The sequence below is a fragment of the Agelaius tricolor genome, unplaced genomic scaffold (assembly GCF_023055355.1).
Source record: "Agelaius tricolor isolate 1412-34295 unplaced genomic scaffold, bAgeTri1.0.p SCAF_14, whole genome shotgun sequence".
NCBI lineage: Eukaryota > Metazoa > Chordata > Aves > Passeriformes > Icteridae > Agelaius > Agelaius tricolor.
In genome coordinates this window covers 16,516,866-16,535,627 of record NW_027269274.1, presented here as the reverse complement: position 1 = coordinate 16,535,627, position 18,762 = coordinate 16,516,866, and the positions used below count along the sequence as shown (strand labels likewise).

The 18,762-nt window shown below is 41.9% G+C and overlaps 1 protein-coding gene across 10 annotated transcripts in view; it reads right to left on the bottom strand.

Annotated features, from left to right (window-relative positions):
- The window catches only part of DOCK3 (dedicator of cytokinesis 3), a 185,912-nt gene that overhangs the window by 63,671 nt on the left and 103,479 nt on the right, over window positions 1-18,762 (bottom strand). For all 10 annotated transcript variants that reach the window (XM_071439935.1, XM_071439936.1, XM_071439939.1 and 7 more), the window contains exons 13-18: window positions 17,279-17,367; window positions 15,073-15,198; window positions 5,776-5,900; window positions 1,611-1,773; window positions 1,057-1,163; window positions 190-361 (exon numbers count right to left, since the gene is read on the bottom strand). In XM_071439935.1, the coding sequence (XP_071296036.1) occupies window positions 190-361; window positions 1,057-1,163; window positions 1,611-1,773; window positions 5,776-5,900; window positions 15,073-15,198; window positions 17,279-17,367 (782 nt within the window). The remainder of the gene's footprint in view (window positions 1-189; window positions 362-1,056; window positions 1,164-1,610; window positions 1,774-5,775; window positions 5,901-15,072; window positions 15,199-17,278; window positions 17,368-18,762) is intronic.

Below are 18,762 nucleotides of genomic sequence, written 5' to 3'. Positions count from 1 at the left end.
GTGGACAATCCACTCCTGTCTGCTTGTGCTTTAGGGACGTTGCTGTAAAAAAAATCTTATTTACTGAGCCACTCTGTCAAAGCCAAACAAAACAAACTCTGCATTGTGTAGAAGTGCTAACAGTGAATGTTTTTTCTCTCTTTCCTAATTGCTGCTGCCTTGGGCAGTTCTGAGGGATCAGCAACTCACCATTCTGGGTCAGTTTGGTAGAAGAGAGCTGTGTGGAGACTGAGAAGGACTCTTTGGTGCTGCGCTGGAAGATGAGGCTGGAGGGGATGTTGGGGCAGCCGTTGTAATCCTCCTTGCAGCAGGGCAGCCCCAGGTAGAGCGCGTGGTTGTTGAACGTGCTGTTCTCATCACACTGCAGGGACAGCACAAGGGATGGAGTTGCACCTTGTCCATCTCATCCCACGCACCCAGAGCCTGTCAGCAGTTCCCCAGCAGTGCCTGTGTTGGGATTTTTGTGGGTGCACACCAACATTTCTAAGGAAAAGCTGTGCTCGGGACCCTGGACACACCCAGAAGAGACCCAGCTCTACAGAATGATCTCCAAACCACTGCCTCCTTAGAACTCACCAGATCTTCCAGATGTAAAATTAGTGCTGCTGCCTGAAAATTGTACTGAACAAATAAACCCAGGTGAATCAGCAGGAAGGAAAAACCCCAAAGCCCCAATCTCTTGCTGCAGGGCTGCCAAGCTGTGGCACTGCAGCACGAGACATTTGAATCCAGCACAATGTCATCTTGCAAAGGCACAGAGCAATGCCTCAGGCTGGTAGAAGTGCTGAATGCTCATGAACACCAGCGTGTTTGAAGGCAAAATGGATGGGATTAATAGCAGATAAATCATTATCACCAGGATGGAAAAGGTAAGCTGCACCTAGAATAGAAGGCTCTAGCCAAACCATGTGATTCTGAATGTATAAAATTTTGAAACTACTATTAATCTGTTCCTCACAAACTTCTAATAAGGGGGAGATGGATAATGTAATGACCATTAGTCATTTAAGTAATGAAGTAGAGATGAGCAGTGAAAAGTCTGCAGAGAACTGGTACCTTATAAACATAAAGCTCATGGATATCATCTGACAAGGTCGTGCCATCATCTCTCATCAATGGGGTGAATGCAAAACCAAAGAGCTTCTTTTCTCCCTTGTCTTTTGCTGCAGCAAGAGATAGAAAGAAGGAATTGTATTTGTGCATACCCTGTCAATATATTCAAGATTACTCACCAACTTCTCCACATGCCTAAAAGAAAACAAGCTACATAACAAACAACTTTTCTAATTCCAATATATTTTTTCTGACAAGCTTCAAATCAAACACAGACATGCCAAACATAGCAAAATCTAAACTGTTTATCCCGCAAAGAAAACATACGGAAAACAAAAGAACAGCAGGAACAAACATCTACAAAGTGTTTTACCCTGCACTGATCGTTCACCATGTTTTCAGTGTGCTGTTTGATAAATTCAGCACAAGGTGGCTTAGCAGAGCCCCTTCAGTGTATGTCAGGCTGGCCTCCCTTAGCTGCTCCCACCCAGTGCCAGCCTCATGCAGCTTAGCTGGGCCTGGAGGAGCCCTTTGGGTCGCCCGTGCGCGGCACTCACTGGAGCAGTGGCGGAACTCGAAGCGCAGGTGGGAGCCGCGGAAGCGGTCGATGGGGATGGGCAGTTTGATGATCTCGCCCCAGCGCGGGCTGTTGTTGTGGTACAGCACGAAGGAGTGGTAGGCGCTGCGGCTCGGCTCGCCCGAGCCCAGGCTGATGCAGTCCTGCCGCCAAAGGAAACAGCACCATTGAACACAGCACATCAGCACCCAGGGGGCATTTACTCAGCCAGTGGTAACCTTGATATAATTCATGACTTTCTGTAGACATAAAGGAGCCAGCAGCAGAAATTCAGACACAATGAAATGTGAACTTTTAGGAGATCTTGAAATTTTGTTTTGGGTCAAAGGGTGAACTAAGAGACCTGTGCTACGGGATGAATCCCAGTATCTTAAGCTTTTATTTAAGCTAAGTTTTCCATCAAGTACTGAGTAGATACAATAAACACCTAAGTCCAAATAAATAAAATTGACTCCAAAAAATAGGACACAATAGGACCAGCCCTTGTAATATTAGCTTTCTGTGAAAAGATCCTTTAACCAGATTTCTGCTTCAGTATCTCAGTTCAGAAGTCATAAGTGACCTTTCCAAGCTCTTTACAAATATTCATCTTTCAAAACTACAACTATCCAGCCTCACCAAGTATCCCAGAAACTTCTAATCAAGTTACTTCCTCAGTGGTAAGCAAAGAATTACTGTGTTAACACTCATCACCTAAAAACATAATTGGATCTAAATTTCTGCCTTCAGATATAACAAACTCAGAGATCTTGCCCAATCTGTGCCTTCACAATAATACAGATGAAGAAAAACATGAACTGATATTGTTCAGAAAATAAAAAAAAAATTCCTAAAATCTTGAAGTCTTGAAAAAAGGACAGTAAAAGGTCTTTTGTGATGAAGACATGGAACAGGAAGCCCATTTTTTACATATGAGCACTAACCCATGCTCTAGACCCAGCACTGACAAAGAGATGCAGGAGATACAACATCTCTCAAAACCAAGCAGAAAAAAGACAGCTTAGAGATTCTTCACTTTCAGCATGTCCAAGGATAATGAATCCAGGAGGAAACAAGCTAAGCAGACCAAGAATAACACATGTAATATAAATTCTGATGTAAAAACCCCCCATGGAACAGTACAATGACAAGAACTGCTACTGGTCATTTCTCCAAGGCATCTCTAAATTCTAACCCAAGAAAATACCAGAAATGTTGATTTTTTAAATCTGTAACCATCTGACTGCCCAGTCAAGAACATCCCATTAACCAGACCCAGTTAATTCAACTTCTGGCAATAATCTGCTGGCTTTGAGAAAGTTAAGAATTTGTGAAGGAGCCCAAAAGGGAAGAAATGCTCTCTGGAATTCTGGGATTCAATGCAAGGACAGCCTACGTTGACAGGGACTCACTGCAAAGGCTCTGATCCAAACTGAGTGACTGAAGGCTGAACTTACACAGCTCAGTCCTCTCAAATAATCCTCAGCAACCACATGGGATGAGCCACAACCCCACATTTTTTAAATACAGCAGCAAGAATTCAGTGATGCAGATAACAACAGGTTAGAAGAGAGCAGTGCCAGCAACCCAGAACACCTCTAAGATCCCAGTTCTGTTCTGTACAAGAGTAAATGGTTGGGCTTCAACACAGCAATTCCAAAACCTCATTCTGCATCAGGCTCACAGGAGCAAACAAAACAGTATTTCTATTTTCTCTACAAGGTACAGTAAAAATTCAAATTTTAATGTGAGCTTTTTTTGTCCCATCAAGAAGCCACCTGCTCTGGCTGACAAACTGCCAGTCTTTGAATAGAGTTGCATGCTGTGAACTTCAAATAAATCAATAGTGTCTCCTTCTGGTTGTTAACTTAGTTCCCATGCAGTTATACTACAATCTATTGTCTGAGGAGGGCAGACTGGTAAATCTTTAATTCTAAATTGTGATCTGCAAAATACAAACATCAGACTAATCTCCAGACACCTGGTGACCCTGAGACCCAGATATGCAGGGGAATTAGAGGGCAGAGGCAGGGAAGGAAAGCTAAACTAGAAAACCAATCAGGAAATCTCTATTGTTAAAGGTGTGCCTTGCAATTCATAGGCTATTCCTGCTACTGGAATAGAAAGAAGAGAGAAATGTGTCAAAGGATTTTTTTTTTAATTTTTCAGGCTGTATTGAAAGATACTAACAATTGAATAAGACCATTTTGAGAAGGAAATATTCATTTTCATTTTGAACAGCACTACATTCTGGAGGTAATTTCACTCCTTTCAGTAGGACTATTTCTGTATCAAGATACACTCAGCAGCAATGAGGAGCTGAGAAAATTCTCATTAATGCTGTGCATGGTTCTGCTAAAGGCTTCACAAAGGCACAATTCAGATTTGGGTTGTGCTACTGGTTGGAACAAGTTTAAAGATTTTACTCTAATATCAGATGAAAACTCTGGCCACTTCCCCATGCTGTGTAACTGCACACAGTGTCTCTGTTGGCAGCTCTGCCCCAGAAAGGCCATGGGGCAGGGATGGTGGAGGGGATTCCAGCCAGGAGCAGCAGCCAGTGCTCCAGGGTCAGTGAACTCTCAGGGTTCTGCCCACATTCACAGGCATCATGAAACACCAGGAACCAAAGATCTCCAGACACAAAGCAAGTGTCTCTGCTGCTCTGGCTGCCACCATACAGAGGAGCAATACCATAAAAACTGCGATAGAGAGGTTTTTTTAAATATGTAGCCTAAATTTTAAAACTCCACAAAGATCCTTTATATATAAAGTCTCTCATTTATGGCAAATCCTAGAATGGTTTGGGTTGAAAAGGATTTTAAAGCTCATCTTGTTCCAAACCCCTGCCATGGGCAGGGACACCTTCCACTAGACAAGGTTGCTCAGAGTTCTATCCAGCCTGGCTTGAGCACTCCCAGGGATGGGGCAGCCACAGCTTCTCAGGACAATCTGTTCACCTGGTTTTTTCTAACTGGACTGACCATCCTTTCCAGTATTTGTGCCATGCCTGTCCCACCACACCATGTAAAGCCTCAGTGTACTTTCCAATAGTAATAATAGGCAAAGACAATGAAAAACCAACTTCATCTCTGTGAACGACCATTCCAACCAGCATCACCCAAGTTAAGACTGATAATGACTAGAAACTATCTGGCTTTTGTATGTAATCATTAGGCACCATCGTGTATCAGCATTTGAAGATGCTGGTACTGCAGTTTGAGGGACTTCTCTTTGTCCTTGGCAGACTGAATTCAACTGATGATTAAAACTTTGTCACTCAGTTTGAAAAGCTGAGGCAGAAAAGGAATCTGATCTTACTGCAGCAGGTCTGAGCACAAATGAGTTCCTTACAAGAAATACACTTCACATTTAATGAAACCACAAGCAGTTGTAGTAATGAAAGTTCTCCTTTCAATTAAAACCAGAAGATTGTTGCAATGTATTCCTACACACTTCTAGGTGTATAGATTCTCCACAGTAATGGCTACAAAGCCCATTTTATTGCAGTGGGGGTAAAAAAAAAAGGTAGGGGGAAGTTATTTCTGATAGCTGCTCATGCTGAAATACTTCCTGTTTACTTCTCTATATTCATAACCTCCCACCCACCTCCTTCTCTTCAATAAAACTAAAAAAACAGAGGAGGTAAAACAGGAAACATAAACAATCCCCATTCCCAGCTGGAATGGAGCCAACCCAGGGTGAAATTTTATTCAAGTTATTTTCCAGAACAACATTCAGTACTGTAACCCAACAGCTCAGATTTAGAAGTCTCCCTTGGAATCACATTTCATCGTGTTTGAATGTTGTATGACACACATTATTTAATTTTAGATATGCCTATACTCCTTAGTTCTGATTACAGTTACTCTAAATTTTTTTACTTTAGCCACTGACATCACATTTGGAAATCACACAGGCTTTTCAGTTTATGAGTATTTTCTCCAAGTCTTCTATCCCCATATAAGGGAAGTGCTCCAAATCCTTACAGATTTATAACGGACCATAATACAGAGCTTACAAACTTCACTATAAAAAAGAGAGAGAGAGAGAGAGAGAGAGCCAGTTTTATTTGAACTCTTCCCTTGCATCAGAGACTCTGCAAGAAGAGGATGTGCCCTGCAGGGAGCACCTGAGGCTCTGAGGGAAAGGAGAGCCTTTCTTACCTTGAGGATTTCCCCATCAGCATAGAGCACGTACATGGTCACCTCGATGTTCTTCTGCACACTTTTGCCACCCCTCTCAAAGTCCCCCTTCTCCAGGGTCAGGTACAGGTCATTCCTGATGTCACCTGCAGGGACAGAGGGAGCCACAGCCTTAAACTCCACAGGGGACACCGGGGCTGTCCCAGCTCCATTCTCACATCGTTCTCTGTGTTCTGCAAGACGATGGCTGATGCCCAAATCATTCCAAGCAAGTTAATTGTTAATAAGGATGAACAGTTTAATATCAGTGCATAAAATCAGACCATTGTTAGTAATGCCTTTAATAATGTGAACTCAGGATCAATACTGGTTTTAATTATGTAAGTGGGGAAGGGAAAAAAACCTCTTACTGCTATCCTGTGCCTTGTTAGCTGAGCTGGAAGTGTCAGGCTGAGCCTGACAAAACATCCTTAGCTTCAGACTTCCTATTTCCAATATATTTTACAAAAAATAAGTATTTTTGTGATGATCAGAATAATGTTATGTTCAGCTAGCCTTTCAAGCATTTTCTGTATTTTCATAATTTCCTTTTATCATAACAACAAAATAAAAGCAGCTTTTTTGGGAACCTGATCACAATTCAGTTCAGATGGATTAGAAAGGAATTATAAATGTAATTTTTGCTAGATTTTTGGCTGGCCTCTGGTATCCATATGCATGGCTATATGAAAGCAGGCAGTATGGACACTTGCCAGCTTCTCACTACGTCATTTTCAGGAGCTTTCAGACCAAATTACTATATTCAGAAATAGAAATGCTTGTGTCTCAGCATCTTGTTATCCTGATTTTCACAGACTCTAGCTCACTTGGTTTGGTTTTATTTTAGAATCTGATTTGGGAAACTGTTTTCAAAAGTAATGTGCTCAATTCTACAGCCTACACCAAAAGGACAGCAGGTATCACCTATTTTTCTGTAAGTTACTGAGTTACTGTCACCATTTTATGATGGTTCACACTTAACATTTCTTTTTATCCACTTGCCAGAAAGGCAAACATACTAAAGGGCAATATATAAAAATACCAAAACCAAACAAATAAAACAATTCAAACCCTTTCGAGGCAAGTATTTTGTTAATCAGCCCCAAGGCACTAAATAATGAAGTAATGGAACAAAGCAGAAACTCCTTCAATGTCTGGCTTCTTCCATTTGGAGAAACTGATGCAGTTAAATCTCTGTATTAATCAGAAGCACAATGAAATAAGGCAGCATTTCCTTTCAGACAGTGAGGGACATCCTTTTGTGCCCCTCAAAGCAGCACTTCAAATTCTTCCTGAAGTCTAAAACCCCACAGAACTTGTTCCTTAATCTGCTGCAGGGACAAACAATAGAAGCTCTCAGTCCTGCCTTTGCTTTCAGTTTTATTTCTGGAGATAAGGACAACTCTTTCAGCGTGGAAAATCCAGCTCTGTGGCTGCAGCCAGTGTTTCCTGCTGGGAGCTCTCTGTGAATGGCAATCTGTGTGCAGAACCTGCTCCTTTTTCCAGGAGCCTCCCTCCCTCTCCTGCAGGGTCAGTGCTGGGAACGCCTCCCAGCCAGAGGCTGAGCTGTCAGGGGGCATCAATGGGGAAAAGCTGACAGCAAGAGCCTGGTGAAAGACCTTGGATATTGGATCTGCTTTGGGCATCAAATGCAACAATCCACAGGCCACAATAGAGAAAATTATCTTGGGGATCAAAATCAAGCTGAGATACCTCTATCCTGATTGTAGGGATAGCAAGGAAATACAAAATTCATCACAAAATATGGTTTAAGTTGAGTCTTTTGCTTTGAAAATCCTCCTGCTTAACAGACTCCATCCCTTTCTCTCAGTGGTTTGCTCAATTAGGAAAAAAGTTTCAATTTGTATGCTGTAAATCTTAATAGAAATTAATTGTGCTCACTGTAATTAGCATTTTGGAGCTCCCTACTTATGACCTCTTTTCTGGAAGGCAGTCTGGCTACACAAAGTCCAATGTTAGATAGCAAATCATTTTCCAGCCTAAATTAAAGGCAGCATTTGGTTATATATAGCATCTTATCTTCTATTAAGCTTAACAGGAGGGATATTACTCCACTAATTAAAAAAAATGCCTTTGGGGTGGGGTGTAGAGGATCTAAAAACCAGTGGATTTGCATAAAAATTAAAGGAAAAGATGGGAAAATGTATTTTAGTGAAATACAACAGTGTATCTTCTCTTGTAAAAATAGTCTATTGGCTCTTCAAAAAATAAAAAAGGTCACTACATACAGGAAAAATAGGAAGTAAATGTATCTAACAAAGACAAAAAGCAGTTAACCATGAGGCAGGGTGATTATTTTGGTGGAAATCACCTTCCTACAAGGAGCAATCTCCTTTTCCTAGCATATGAGTTGACCTGAGGCCTCACAAGCCTTGTGGTTTTGGGCGATTTGAGCTCTGATACCCCAGTGGGTGGCACAGAACCCAGAACAAGTGCTTGAGCACAGAGCAGCTCATTGCAACCTCTGCTCTGAGTGTGCAGGGCCAGAGAGAAAGCTCAGCCCCCACAGTGGGCACCTGAGGGACACCTGAGGGACACCTGAGGGACACCTGGCACAGCACAGCCCCACGGTGGCATCAGCAGCACCAGGAGTGGCCTGGGCAGCTCCAGCCCCACTGACTGCAACGTGCCCGGGCAGGAACCTGGGCACACAGAGCTTGGCCAGATGAATTCCATTGCAAAGAGACAAAGGGACAAACCATGAACTTGTTTAGGATGTCAGACTGTGCATGCAAATGACTGCACAAACAGCCTGTGCCTGTGACAGCAAATCCTGCATTCTGGGGGATACCTGGTACCTCAGCCTGGACCACAGAGACCTCAGACCTTCCCAAACAGCAGCACAGAGCACAAAAGTGGGTGAGCTGTAGCCTCCCACCAGCAGAAGAGGAATAAAAAGTGCTACAAGGCCAGTGGGCCATGGGTATTTATAGAGCAAAGCCTGCTGATGTCATTCATTTTAAGCTGAGGTCTCTGTGCTGGATGGCTGTCAGGGATGAACTGAAAACCTCAGAGTTTTCAGAATGGGATTTGTTTCAAAACCCATCTCTCTACAAATGTTCTCCAGTTAAAAACAAAAGTAAACTTCTTTTTAGCATAATCCATACACTTTTTATACACATGGTTACTGACATTAATTCTGTATCAAATGCCTTGAAAGACAGTATTTTCCATGATAATATCAAAAAATCATTTTCTGATATTTTTGGGGCTCTTTCTTTATCAATTCCCTTCACCTTTATTGGGGTTTGGTTTGTATGTTTTAACCTACTTACAAGGCCCAATGTTCAACATACCATTGTTTAAATTATAAATCATAAATTATAGCTTGGGGGGGACTCACTTGCATTGACCTGAAACTATTTTCATGGTAATGGGGGGAAAAAGGAGAGATGGAAAAGGCTACGTGAACCAAATATTGATTTTGCATTTGCAGTATAAAGGAATGTACTGGAAGACTTCCAAATAGTTATTTCTAATTTTCAAGACTTAATAACCTGAAGCAGCCCAACAGTCACTCCTTGTCCAGTCTCCAGCAGAAGAAATGGGAGTTTATCCTGACAGGGTGTGTAGGTTTTCCACTGAAAGATTGCCCAGTTACTTGTACTGCAAAATAGTAACAACTTATAGGAACTGTCTGCATTCAATGAAACACTTTTTATTCAGGGATCCTAAGGACAGGAATGGTCCCTGTTTTGTGCAGAAGAATACTATATCAAAAAAGGGTACATAATTCACAGAAATTTCTGCAGGAGAAAGAGACACAAATTTCTGATCTCTCAATTCTAACAACTTCTTTTTCTGAGCTTGTGACTTTGTGGGCATGTAATACATCCCTGCAAGCTGGGGAAAAGTGGCAGCTCCCAGAAGTCTGCATGTGTAGGTCTAGTTTCAACTAAGTAAAATAGCTATTTATCCAGAGAATATTGGATTTTTTAAGGTGAAGGTTTGGTCTTTAACAATTTAGGCAGTCAAGGAAAAAAAAAAACAACAGAATATTAGTGTTTAGGTCTATTTTTATCAAATTGCTGCACTGGTCCTATTCACTTAGGCCCCACACTGTGATGCACTGTCTGCTGGACTCTCTTAACACCCCTGGGTTTGGCATCTCTTCAAAAATAGTGGCACTTCACAGAAGAGTGAATGGGCAAGAAAGATATTCAGAGTCTCTTCCACAATGGCTTCTGAAGAAAACCCAAACCTGTGCATTTATGTTCTGTCCATAAATGAACAACCAGAGCCAATCAGCATCACCCCACTGACCTGAGCCAAGTTACAGCAGCTCCAGCTGAGGACTTGGGCCAGCAAGGAAAGGCTTTGAAGCAAAGCATAAAGTGTAGAGGATTTGTGTTCTTGTGCAGTGTTTTCTATCACGTGTTCTGGCTCTGTTTGTCTGAGCTCCCTGCAGGGGAACTGCTCTGCTTCCTGGCTGAGCCTTTCCCACTACCCTGAACATTCCCCCTCTGCATGGGAAGCATTCCCTCTCTTCCCAGGAGCTGCTGCTTTGGAGGGGCCAGTGATGGGCTCCTGATCTCAAAGAGCACAACTGAAACTCCACCCTCAGCTGCAGGTGCAGCTCCTCCAGTGCAAGCCCACAGCTCCCTGTGAAGGGCAGGGACCGCAGCACAGCTGAGGCTGACGGGAGCAGCTTTGTGCTCATCACATCACTCAAACCAAAGGGACAAGGACAAAGTGGCCAAGGGTCACTGGGAAGGGTCTCCAGCACCCCTGTCCTGCTTTCTGGCTGCCCCTCAGGACTTGTTCTCCCCACTGTGTGCCTCTCCTGGCTTTACCAGTGCCACTCCCTCTGCAGCCCCCCCATTTTCCCACTGCACTCCTGGCACAGTCCCACTCTGGGGATCACATTCCATCCCTTTCAGCAGCTCATTTCTCTGGCCCTTCACCAGCCAGGCAGCAGGTTTTTTTTAAGGCCTATATTCTTGAAATAGTTACAGGGAGCAACTATTAACAGTGAGTATTACAGCAACAAGGGGAAACAAAGCTTTTATCTGCTGCCTCTATGGCAAATTAAATTAGCTTTTTTTTTTCTCTAAGAGAACATTATGCAAGTTTAACTCCGTGTGCTTCTCCAGCTTTCACTGAGCAGAACACAATTGTTTCAAAGAAAAGGGAAAAGCAATACTTATTAGGTTATTTGCTACCCATTGTTTGACTTCTATGTATAGAAAAGAATTTATACAATGCCCTTGTTAAATGCAGTGATTTCCCTGGAATGGTTGCCTTTCAGTAGTAGGAAGTTGTTTTTTAATGCTTTTTGTCTCCGCCAATTTTCCATTTCTACAAGTTTATTTATGACAATAACACTTTTTATTCTCCCTGTAGATACTTTTTGGTGATAATCATTACATAATTATGGCTTTTGGTCTTATTAACACTCTTGCCATGAACATTCTGAGAATGGCTGATGGATTTTACCATGTCCTTTCCTCAATGCCTTCTTGCCATGACTTTGTGCTCACTGACTGAACAGATGCTGCGATGCTTCTCACCTGTTTCTTACTGATTCACCTGTCACAGTTACTGAATTTGCCTGAAAGCCTGTGGTATGAAGAGACACAAAGTCTCCACCTCCCTGTTACCAAAGTTTCCCTGTGATGTTATGATTCGCTGTCTTTATCAATCCCAACATTCCATGGAAGATATGAAAATGGGAAAAAAGCAAGCAAAAAGCAGACATTACACAGAAAAGCAGAAACTTACACCCAACAATCTTCATCTCTGCATCAGAAACAAAGGGGAGAGAATAAAGGGAAAGGAACGGGAGAGAAGCCAGGAAATTAAGACAAGGAGAGAGAAAAAAGAGAAAGAAACATCACTCACGAGTCGGAGCTGAAGCATGCACTTTTCATCAGAGGATCAAAGGAAAGACAGAATACTTATCAGCACATGGGCAAGGGGAGGGATGTCCTTGGGGGACTGACAAACACCAAGCCTGTGCAACAGATTTCTGCTCAGCAAGTCCTGCACAAAGCCCAGCTGCAATCCCCAAGGAGCAGCACAGGCCTCACTGCTCTCAGCTCTGGGAAAGGTAAAATTGGCACCATCAGATGCATGGCCTTAAACCCAGGAGCAATTTAAAAAAGGAATTAAAAAATCAAACCACAAATGAACAAAACCCCACCATAACTTCTTCAGGAGGCTGGTTTGACCAAACCCCCTCTGATTTTGCCAAAAAAGATAACTGAAGTCTTTATGATGCTCTTGTCAGATCACAACACAGTAGGAAACAAAGAACATTTTATCTTTACAAAAGAAGGCAGGAAGGGTTGTTTTGTACAATATTAAGCTTGTTCTGCATAACCATGCAAGATACAAACCCATAAAGAACCAGTTTCACTTTGTTTCTCAATGATGACCAGCTACCACTGATGTTTCTCCTATCTGAAGGACAGAAAAAGAGGGCTTGATACAGGGAGCTAATGCTCCAGTTAAAAAACAAAAAGGGATAGGAAAAGAGTAATGAGACACAGCTACAAAATTTTAATAGTTAAGATGTGCACATGTGAGAGGATTTCCTGTTAAAAAAGAAAATGAAAACGTTCAAACCTGTCACAAAAAGATTAAGTTGAAGTGCTAGAGCCATTTAGTTTTTTAAAAACAGATTTCTTGGTTCAGCAGAATGATCACTGCTTTTTTGAAGTACCAGGTGACGTAGCTTTTATTAATTTATTCATAAAAAACATTTTTAAACCACACTGTCCTGAAAAATCTGTGTCCACTTGCAAAATACAAGTCATGAAATTTCTGTGCTGTTTTCTGGAAGAGGAAACCCTGTGTTTAATGACAAACAGTTCTGAAGCAAAGCAAGGAAGAGCTAGTTTGACAAAGACTGTTAGAGCAGCAGACATGGCTGAGAACTGCTGATGTGCATGGTAGGCTTCTGTCTTTGGTTAGGGGTTTTTGTTTCTCTTTTTTTGGTCATGTCTGTCCCCAGTGAATTATTTTTCAACTTCAGACAATACTCATAAAGCTAAGGAAGAATGTTTGAGCCTGGCTGTAGAAACATAAGCACAAAGTCTATTGATAGACATTCCTGGTTCATGCAGCTGAGTTCTACCCTGGATGTCAGGCAAACTCCAACCCCAACTGGATCTGTTGTGTTAAAAACAAACAACAGGCAAATATCTGCTGTCACTTGAGTACATCAAGCATTCTTTGAGTTCTACAAAAACCCTGATTAGTAATTAGACTGAACACTGTTTGCTGCATCAGTGGAGTTCCATTACATTTCAATCTCCTCATTTTCCAGAGATTTCATTATTCTGGGGAATACCCAAGATAGTGAGAGCCTTTGTTTGGAGCCCCATTCATGACTATCCCTCCCTTCACAGCTCCTCTCTACTCTGGCAGTTTATACTCTGTCCTCATTTATAACTACAGTGAAAGTGGATTCACACTTCCTCAACTGCTTTGCTTTTCTTCCTTGGTGTTTACAGACATGCACAAGCTGCCTTTCCTCACTAATAGAAGCATTATTCCCACAATGCCTAAAGATTTGCATCTAAACTCAACATATGAAAACCTCTTGTGGCACACCTGGAATCAAGGAGAAGTTCTGTGCCCAGACCCTCTAGAGAGGCAGGAAGCATTTAATAGCAGAATGGTGATCCTTTCACACATTTGCTTATATCAATCAGCATTTTGAGCATATATATATATATATGTGTGTGTGTGTGTGTGTGTGTATAAATGTATGAGTCCAATTCCGAACAGGTTATTATCTTAAAACCCCAGTGTCTTCTCCAAAAAGAATTGTGGTTCTCACAAAGAGAATCTGGAAATTTGGATTAGCTGCAGGGAACAGAGAATTTTAAAAGCTTAGGGCAGAAGCACTTTTTGTATGAGCTCTGCTGACCTGTTTGCTCTAGCCCTGGCCCAAAGCCTTGCCCAAAGCAACAAACACAGGGGACACTCTGTGCACATGCAGAGGGGCCAGGGCCCAGAAAACAAAAAAACAGTTACTCAGGGGAACACTGAGGACACAAAACTGTTCCTTCAGTGGCCTGAACCACCTGAGGTACAGCTCTATCTACAGAAAAGGAGGATCAAGCAGTTCTTGCAGGAGACTCAATTCCCTTGCACAGGTGTGTGAGTGTGACACACCCAGCTGTGATCTCAGGTACAGCAGATCACCCTGCAGCTGCAGTGTCTGTACACCAGCCTGCAATAATTCATCGTTTCCCTATTTGATTGCTTTGGGTTATGCCTGGAACTGCTATGAGGTCATTAAGAACCAAAACTTATAATTGGCTTTATAGCCCACATCCTCTGCTGCTCTGTTATCACTGTTTTCAAGTTCATTAGTAAATATACACATGTTGTTCTGAATCCTTTGACTCTTCAGTTTCTAGAAAGGCTTCCCACCTACTCCCTATTTTATTGTGGTTTCTGAAGAGCTCCCATAATGAGGCTACAAGTACTTCTGGTACTGATGTCTCACTGCAGCCTTTTGAGTAATAAAATCTAATGCTTTTCCCATTATGCTTTCATCAAATCTCCCATGTCTGTAAAGTCATCCTTGGGCTTGCTCATCACAGCAATGAAGTAATAGTTCAAATGCTACTAATTAGCAAACCCATTTCTTACCACACTGCAAAAGTCAAGCCACTCTAACACCAAGCTTTATGTGGCTGCATGACTGCCCACATTCTGGGCCCTTCTCTAAATGAACTCTTGCCTGTGCTGGGGCTGCCAAGCCAAGAAGCATCTCCAGCTGCTGCTCCAGAGGTGAGGAGCAGAGGAAGCACAGCAGGGCTGCAGCCAAGACAGTGCATGGACCAGCTGCTCTGTGAGGCCAGAGGGAAAATCCAACCAGGTCTGCACCTTCTCTGCTTCTCATTACAAAAGGATCACACAAACTCAAAAACATCAAGGTTGCAAAGTAGAAACTCATTTTTTCCATGGTTTGGATTGTTGGGAAGAAGAAATTTCATGCATTTAAAAAGAAACATCTCTATACTGAGGGTAAAAAAGGGATATTAACTGGCAGGGGTTTGGGGAATATCAGAGCAATCCTTCCAGATCCCCTTCTATCCACGTGGTTTTAACACCTCTATCACTGTCATGTCTGTTCCTGACAATGTTTTAGCATTGGCCTCCCCAAATCTGGCATTTACTGATAATAAGACAACTCTGTTACAAATCCCACTCAAGTAAAGTGCCCATCCCAGTTGCATTCCATTGGGAGAGTATGAGAAAAGAAGAAGCAGTATTTTAGCTTGGAGCTGTTCTGTTTACCTGGCATTATAACATCAGGAAATCCCAGCTTCCTGGTGACAGAAACGCCTCTGTTAAAGATCATGGGGTTTTCCCTTCGGATCTGCTCCATGTCACCTCGAAGAAGCTGAAGAGATATTATAAGTCCTGGGGAAAAAAACCAAAGAGGTTCATTGTTTCTGACCTAAGAATTAGATTCTGTGTGTACAAAGCATGCAGGTAAACTAATGTTTTGCTCCACAGTTAATTTAATACAAAATATAAACACAGATTTCTTTTCTCCCTTGGAGTAATTGAAAATTGAAATAAAGGAAACAAAACTGTTATAAGGGATCAGTTAAGAACACAATTATATTAAAATACAACTCCTAACAGTCAGAATACTTAATTTTGCAGACATGTCCTGGGTACAGAAAGTACTCCCATTATTTCTTTTCCTCACATGCAGCAGGTTATGACACCTCTGTCTGAGGGACCACCAACCACACAAAGCTCTGGAACATCTCTAAAGCACCTTTAATTTTGCTTTATACCATGAAAAAATGTAAGTCTCAAAGTGTATCTTTCCCACTCATTTATTTAACTGCTTCATAGAGGGCTGATGATTTTAATGAAATTCCCAGCAGTTCCTCAACATGTTTCAGGAGTGCCAACTGGCCAAAGTGACTTCAGCAACCAGCTCTGTGATTCAGTGGATCATCTGAACTAGGAATAATTACACACTTCATCTCAGTCCAGCTGTTTTCTCTACCTGTTTTTAATTTACAACATAGGAGAGTGTACTGGTAAAATGATGAAGTCCAGCATTACCATATGAAAAAATACCAGGATTGAGCTCAGCCATTCAAGCCCAGTCTCATTTGCTGAGCACATACTACCACCTCCACATATCCATGAGAATTACCTGCACAGAGCAATTTCCCACATTCTTTATCTCCTTCAGAGTCACTTGGTCAAGAGTTCTTTCTGTCCTCTCTGTTCACTGCCCAGAACAACACACACCAAACCAAACCCTGCCTTGGATGCACATTTTTGCACGAGCCAAAGTCAGGCTCTTTCCTAAGCTCAGTATCTGGGCTTTGTGACCAATATTTAGTCACCATTTTCTCAGACAAGTTACCAGGGAAACAAAACCAGGAGTATCATGTACCTCCCACCCATTTCCTGCCTTCTCCCCCTGAAATAATTTTCAAGCCTGTTGTTTGGCTTCAGTCAAATTTGGCAAATAAGTAGATACCCAGATTACATGAAGATTGTATACATTTCATGAATACTGGGAGTTGGGATAAAAAAAATTGAGGATAAAGCCTTAAAATGAAGGAAAAGAGAGGCCAACCAGCCAGCTGGACAGTCAGCATGTATGTACTCAAAAGCTGCCAAAACATGGACTTGCAACTGCCCAGCTGGGTAGGCAGGAGAGCACTGCAGGGAAAACACAGGCTCTGAAACCATGGAAAACATCCAAGCCCTTGGAATACCATGTATGAGGGTGGCTGTGTGTACAGAAGGTTTCACAGCACACAAGAGACATGTTCATTAGAAATCAGCCTTGACTATTTTTGACAATTAGAAGAAAACTTGTTCATTTTATATCCTTGATTGCTATTAAAAAACAAACTAATGAAAATAAATCTTAAAAATTCCATTATAAAAGGGTGGAGCAAATTTGGAAGTTCAGACATGTTGCTCAAGTTTTCAAAGTTATAAAGAATTTAGGAAGATCTTTTATTAATGACTAGTGGATAACTTTAACTGTAACAGGAGGAGCAGCAGGGAATGAAACCAGCTTTACACACAGTAAAATTCCATATCTGCAAAATGTTTTATTTGCTTATTGTTGTGCTTAATCTCTTCTATGGGAGTGTGCACTACATATTCCACTAGTGTCTCAATATGCAAACAAGCAAAATTAAGACAAATTCAGTACTTGGACATCAGCATGATTCAGGCACTTGGTAATGAATGCAGAACTGGCTGTAATGAAGCTGAACTGTACCCTATGAGCTGCTTCACTGGGAATGGGAGAGCAGTGATATCTCTGAATTAGCAACTGCATACACCATTACATGAGGTAAACAGATAAGACAGGCTTTACTTTCCCTATTTATCTGTCATTAGCTACAAAAGGAAAACCTCCCATCTCAGTGCATTTCTCTGCTACAAATAATCAGCTGTTTCCTAGAGGAGATGCTCAGCTGTGGCTGTGACAAGCCCCAGAGATATTTACCATAGTTGGAGCTGGGGGCTGTGTATTTGGTGCTGGACTTGCGGATGATGTTTTCATGGATCTGGCACCATTCGTTCTCATTGGTACACCTGCAATAAAAGAACACTCATTCAAGTTCAATGCTTTCACTGAACCATCTTACAACACAACAGTCACCTTTGCTGTAGAAATAATATGAAAGCTTGTAGGGTTCAGATGAATGAGAGAAATCCCACATAACTCTTATTTTTAAAAGTGGAAGGAAACAAAATATTGTCTAATAGTTATGTCCCTGCAATGGACGCTTGGAGCTGGTGGTGACTCTTCTGTCATAAAAGCCATTGTCCCACTCTTGAGATTATGATAGAATGAAGAAAGCTCTGGACATTCTATCTGAATTGTCATGTAGAAAATGAGTGATTCATTCTGTTCAGGATCCAAAGCACAACATGCAGGAATTGAAGTGCCACTGAGCCAGGAACCAAGGAAACCATCCCCACATTCTGAGGCCACAGGCTGCTGTCCCACAGGATGGGAGAGACCTGAGACTGGGGAGGGAAAGGCAGAGGACTCAAGTGGCCTTCTTTATCAAGCTTTTAAATGGAAGATGAGCCATATAACCTTCTCCCATGTGAAAAAAATGGCACCTTTACCCCAAACAGTGCTAGTGGTTAAAAAAGAAAGGCAAAGCAGTATGTTGCTCAAGTCTAACTGCATTTTAAATACATCTGTGCTTTACTTAAATTACCATGGCAAGATTCAATGATACCCCACAAAGTCAGCAATTTTTAACTCAGCAGCAATAGTGAATCTCATTTCTCCTGAAAAGCAATTGGATTAAACCATTTAATTAAACTTCTGTCCTATTGACTCTTAAAGGTTAAAAAAAAAGTAAAGCTAATGCTCCAAGCTTTCAGCTCCTAGGAGTTTTGAGAAATAAACCACTTTGTAAAACTTCTCCAAGGATATTACCATTTTTTCCCCTTTTTTGCTTCCCCCAAGAGTACAACATGTCAGCACAGCCAGGGTAAGACACACAGCAGCTCCTGTGAAGACAGTGGGGATGTTTTTGCTTGCTGCATTATGTAACTGAAGAACAGCATGGCAGAAGGAATTCAGGCTATCTACAAGTAGGAACTGGTAATTTCCTACAGCTTCAGTTTTGCAAAACCATGTGCTGCCAAGAATAATGAGGTAACCCCCAAAGCCTGTGATGGCACAATTACTGACACCCCTAAATGTTCTCAGAACTGCAAAAGGAACAGAGACAACTTGGAACAAATTAAACACAGAATATTTCACTTGCTCTACTGCCCACCTCCTGTAAGTACTGTGTCCCTTCTGGGAGGAGACACCAGATCCCACAAGGTCACACAAGGCAGATCAGCATGAAGTGACCTGGCAGAACTGCCCAGGATGGTAAATTGACTCTCTCTGCACCCCCAAAACAATCCCTCAAAACCAGAACACAACAGAGCTAAGGCACTAACGGACAGGACACCCTG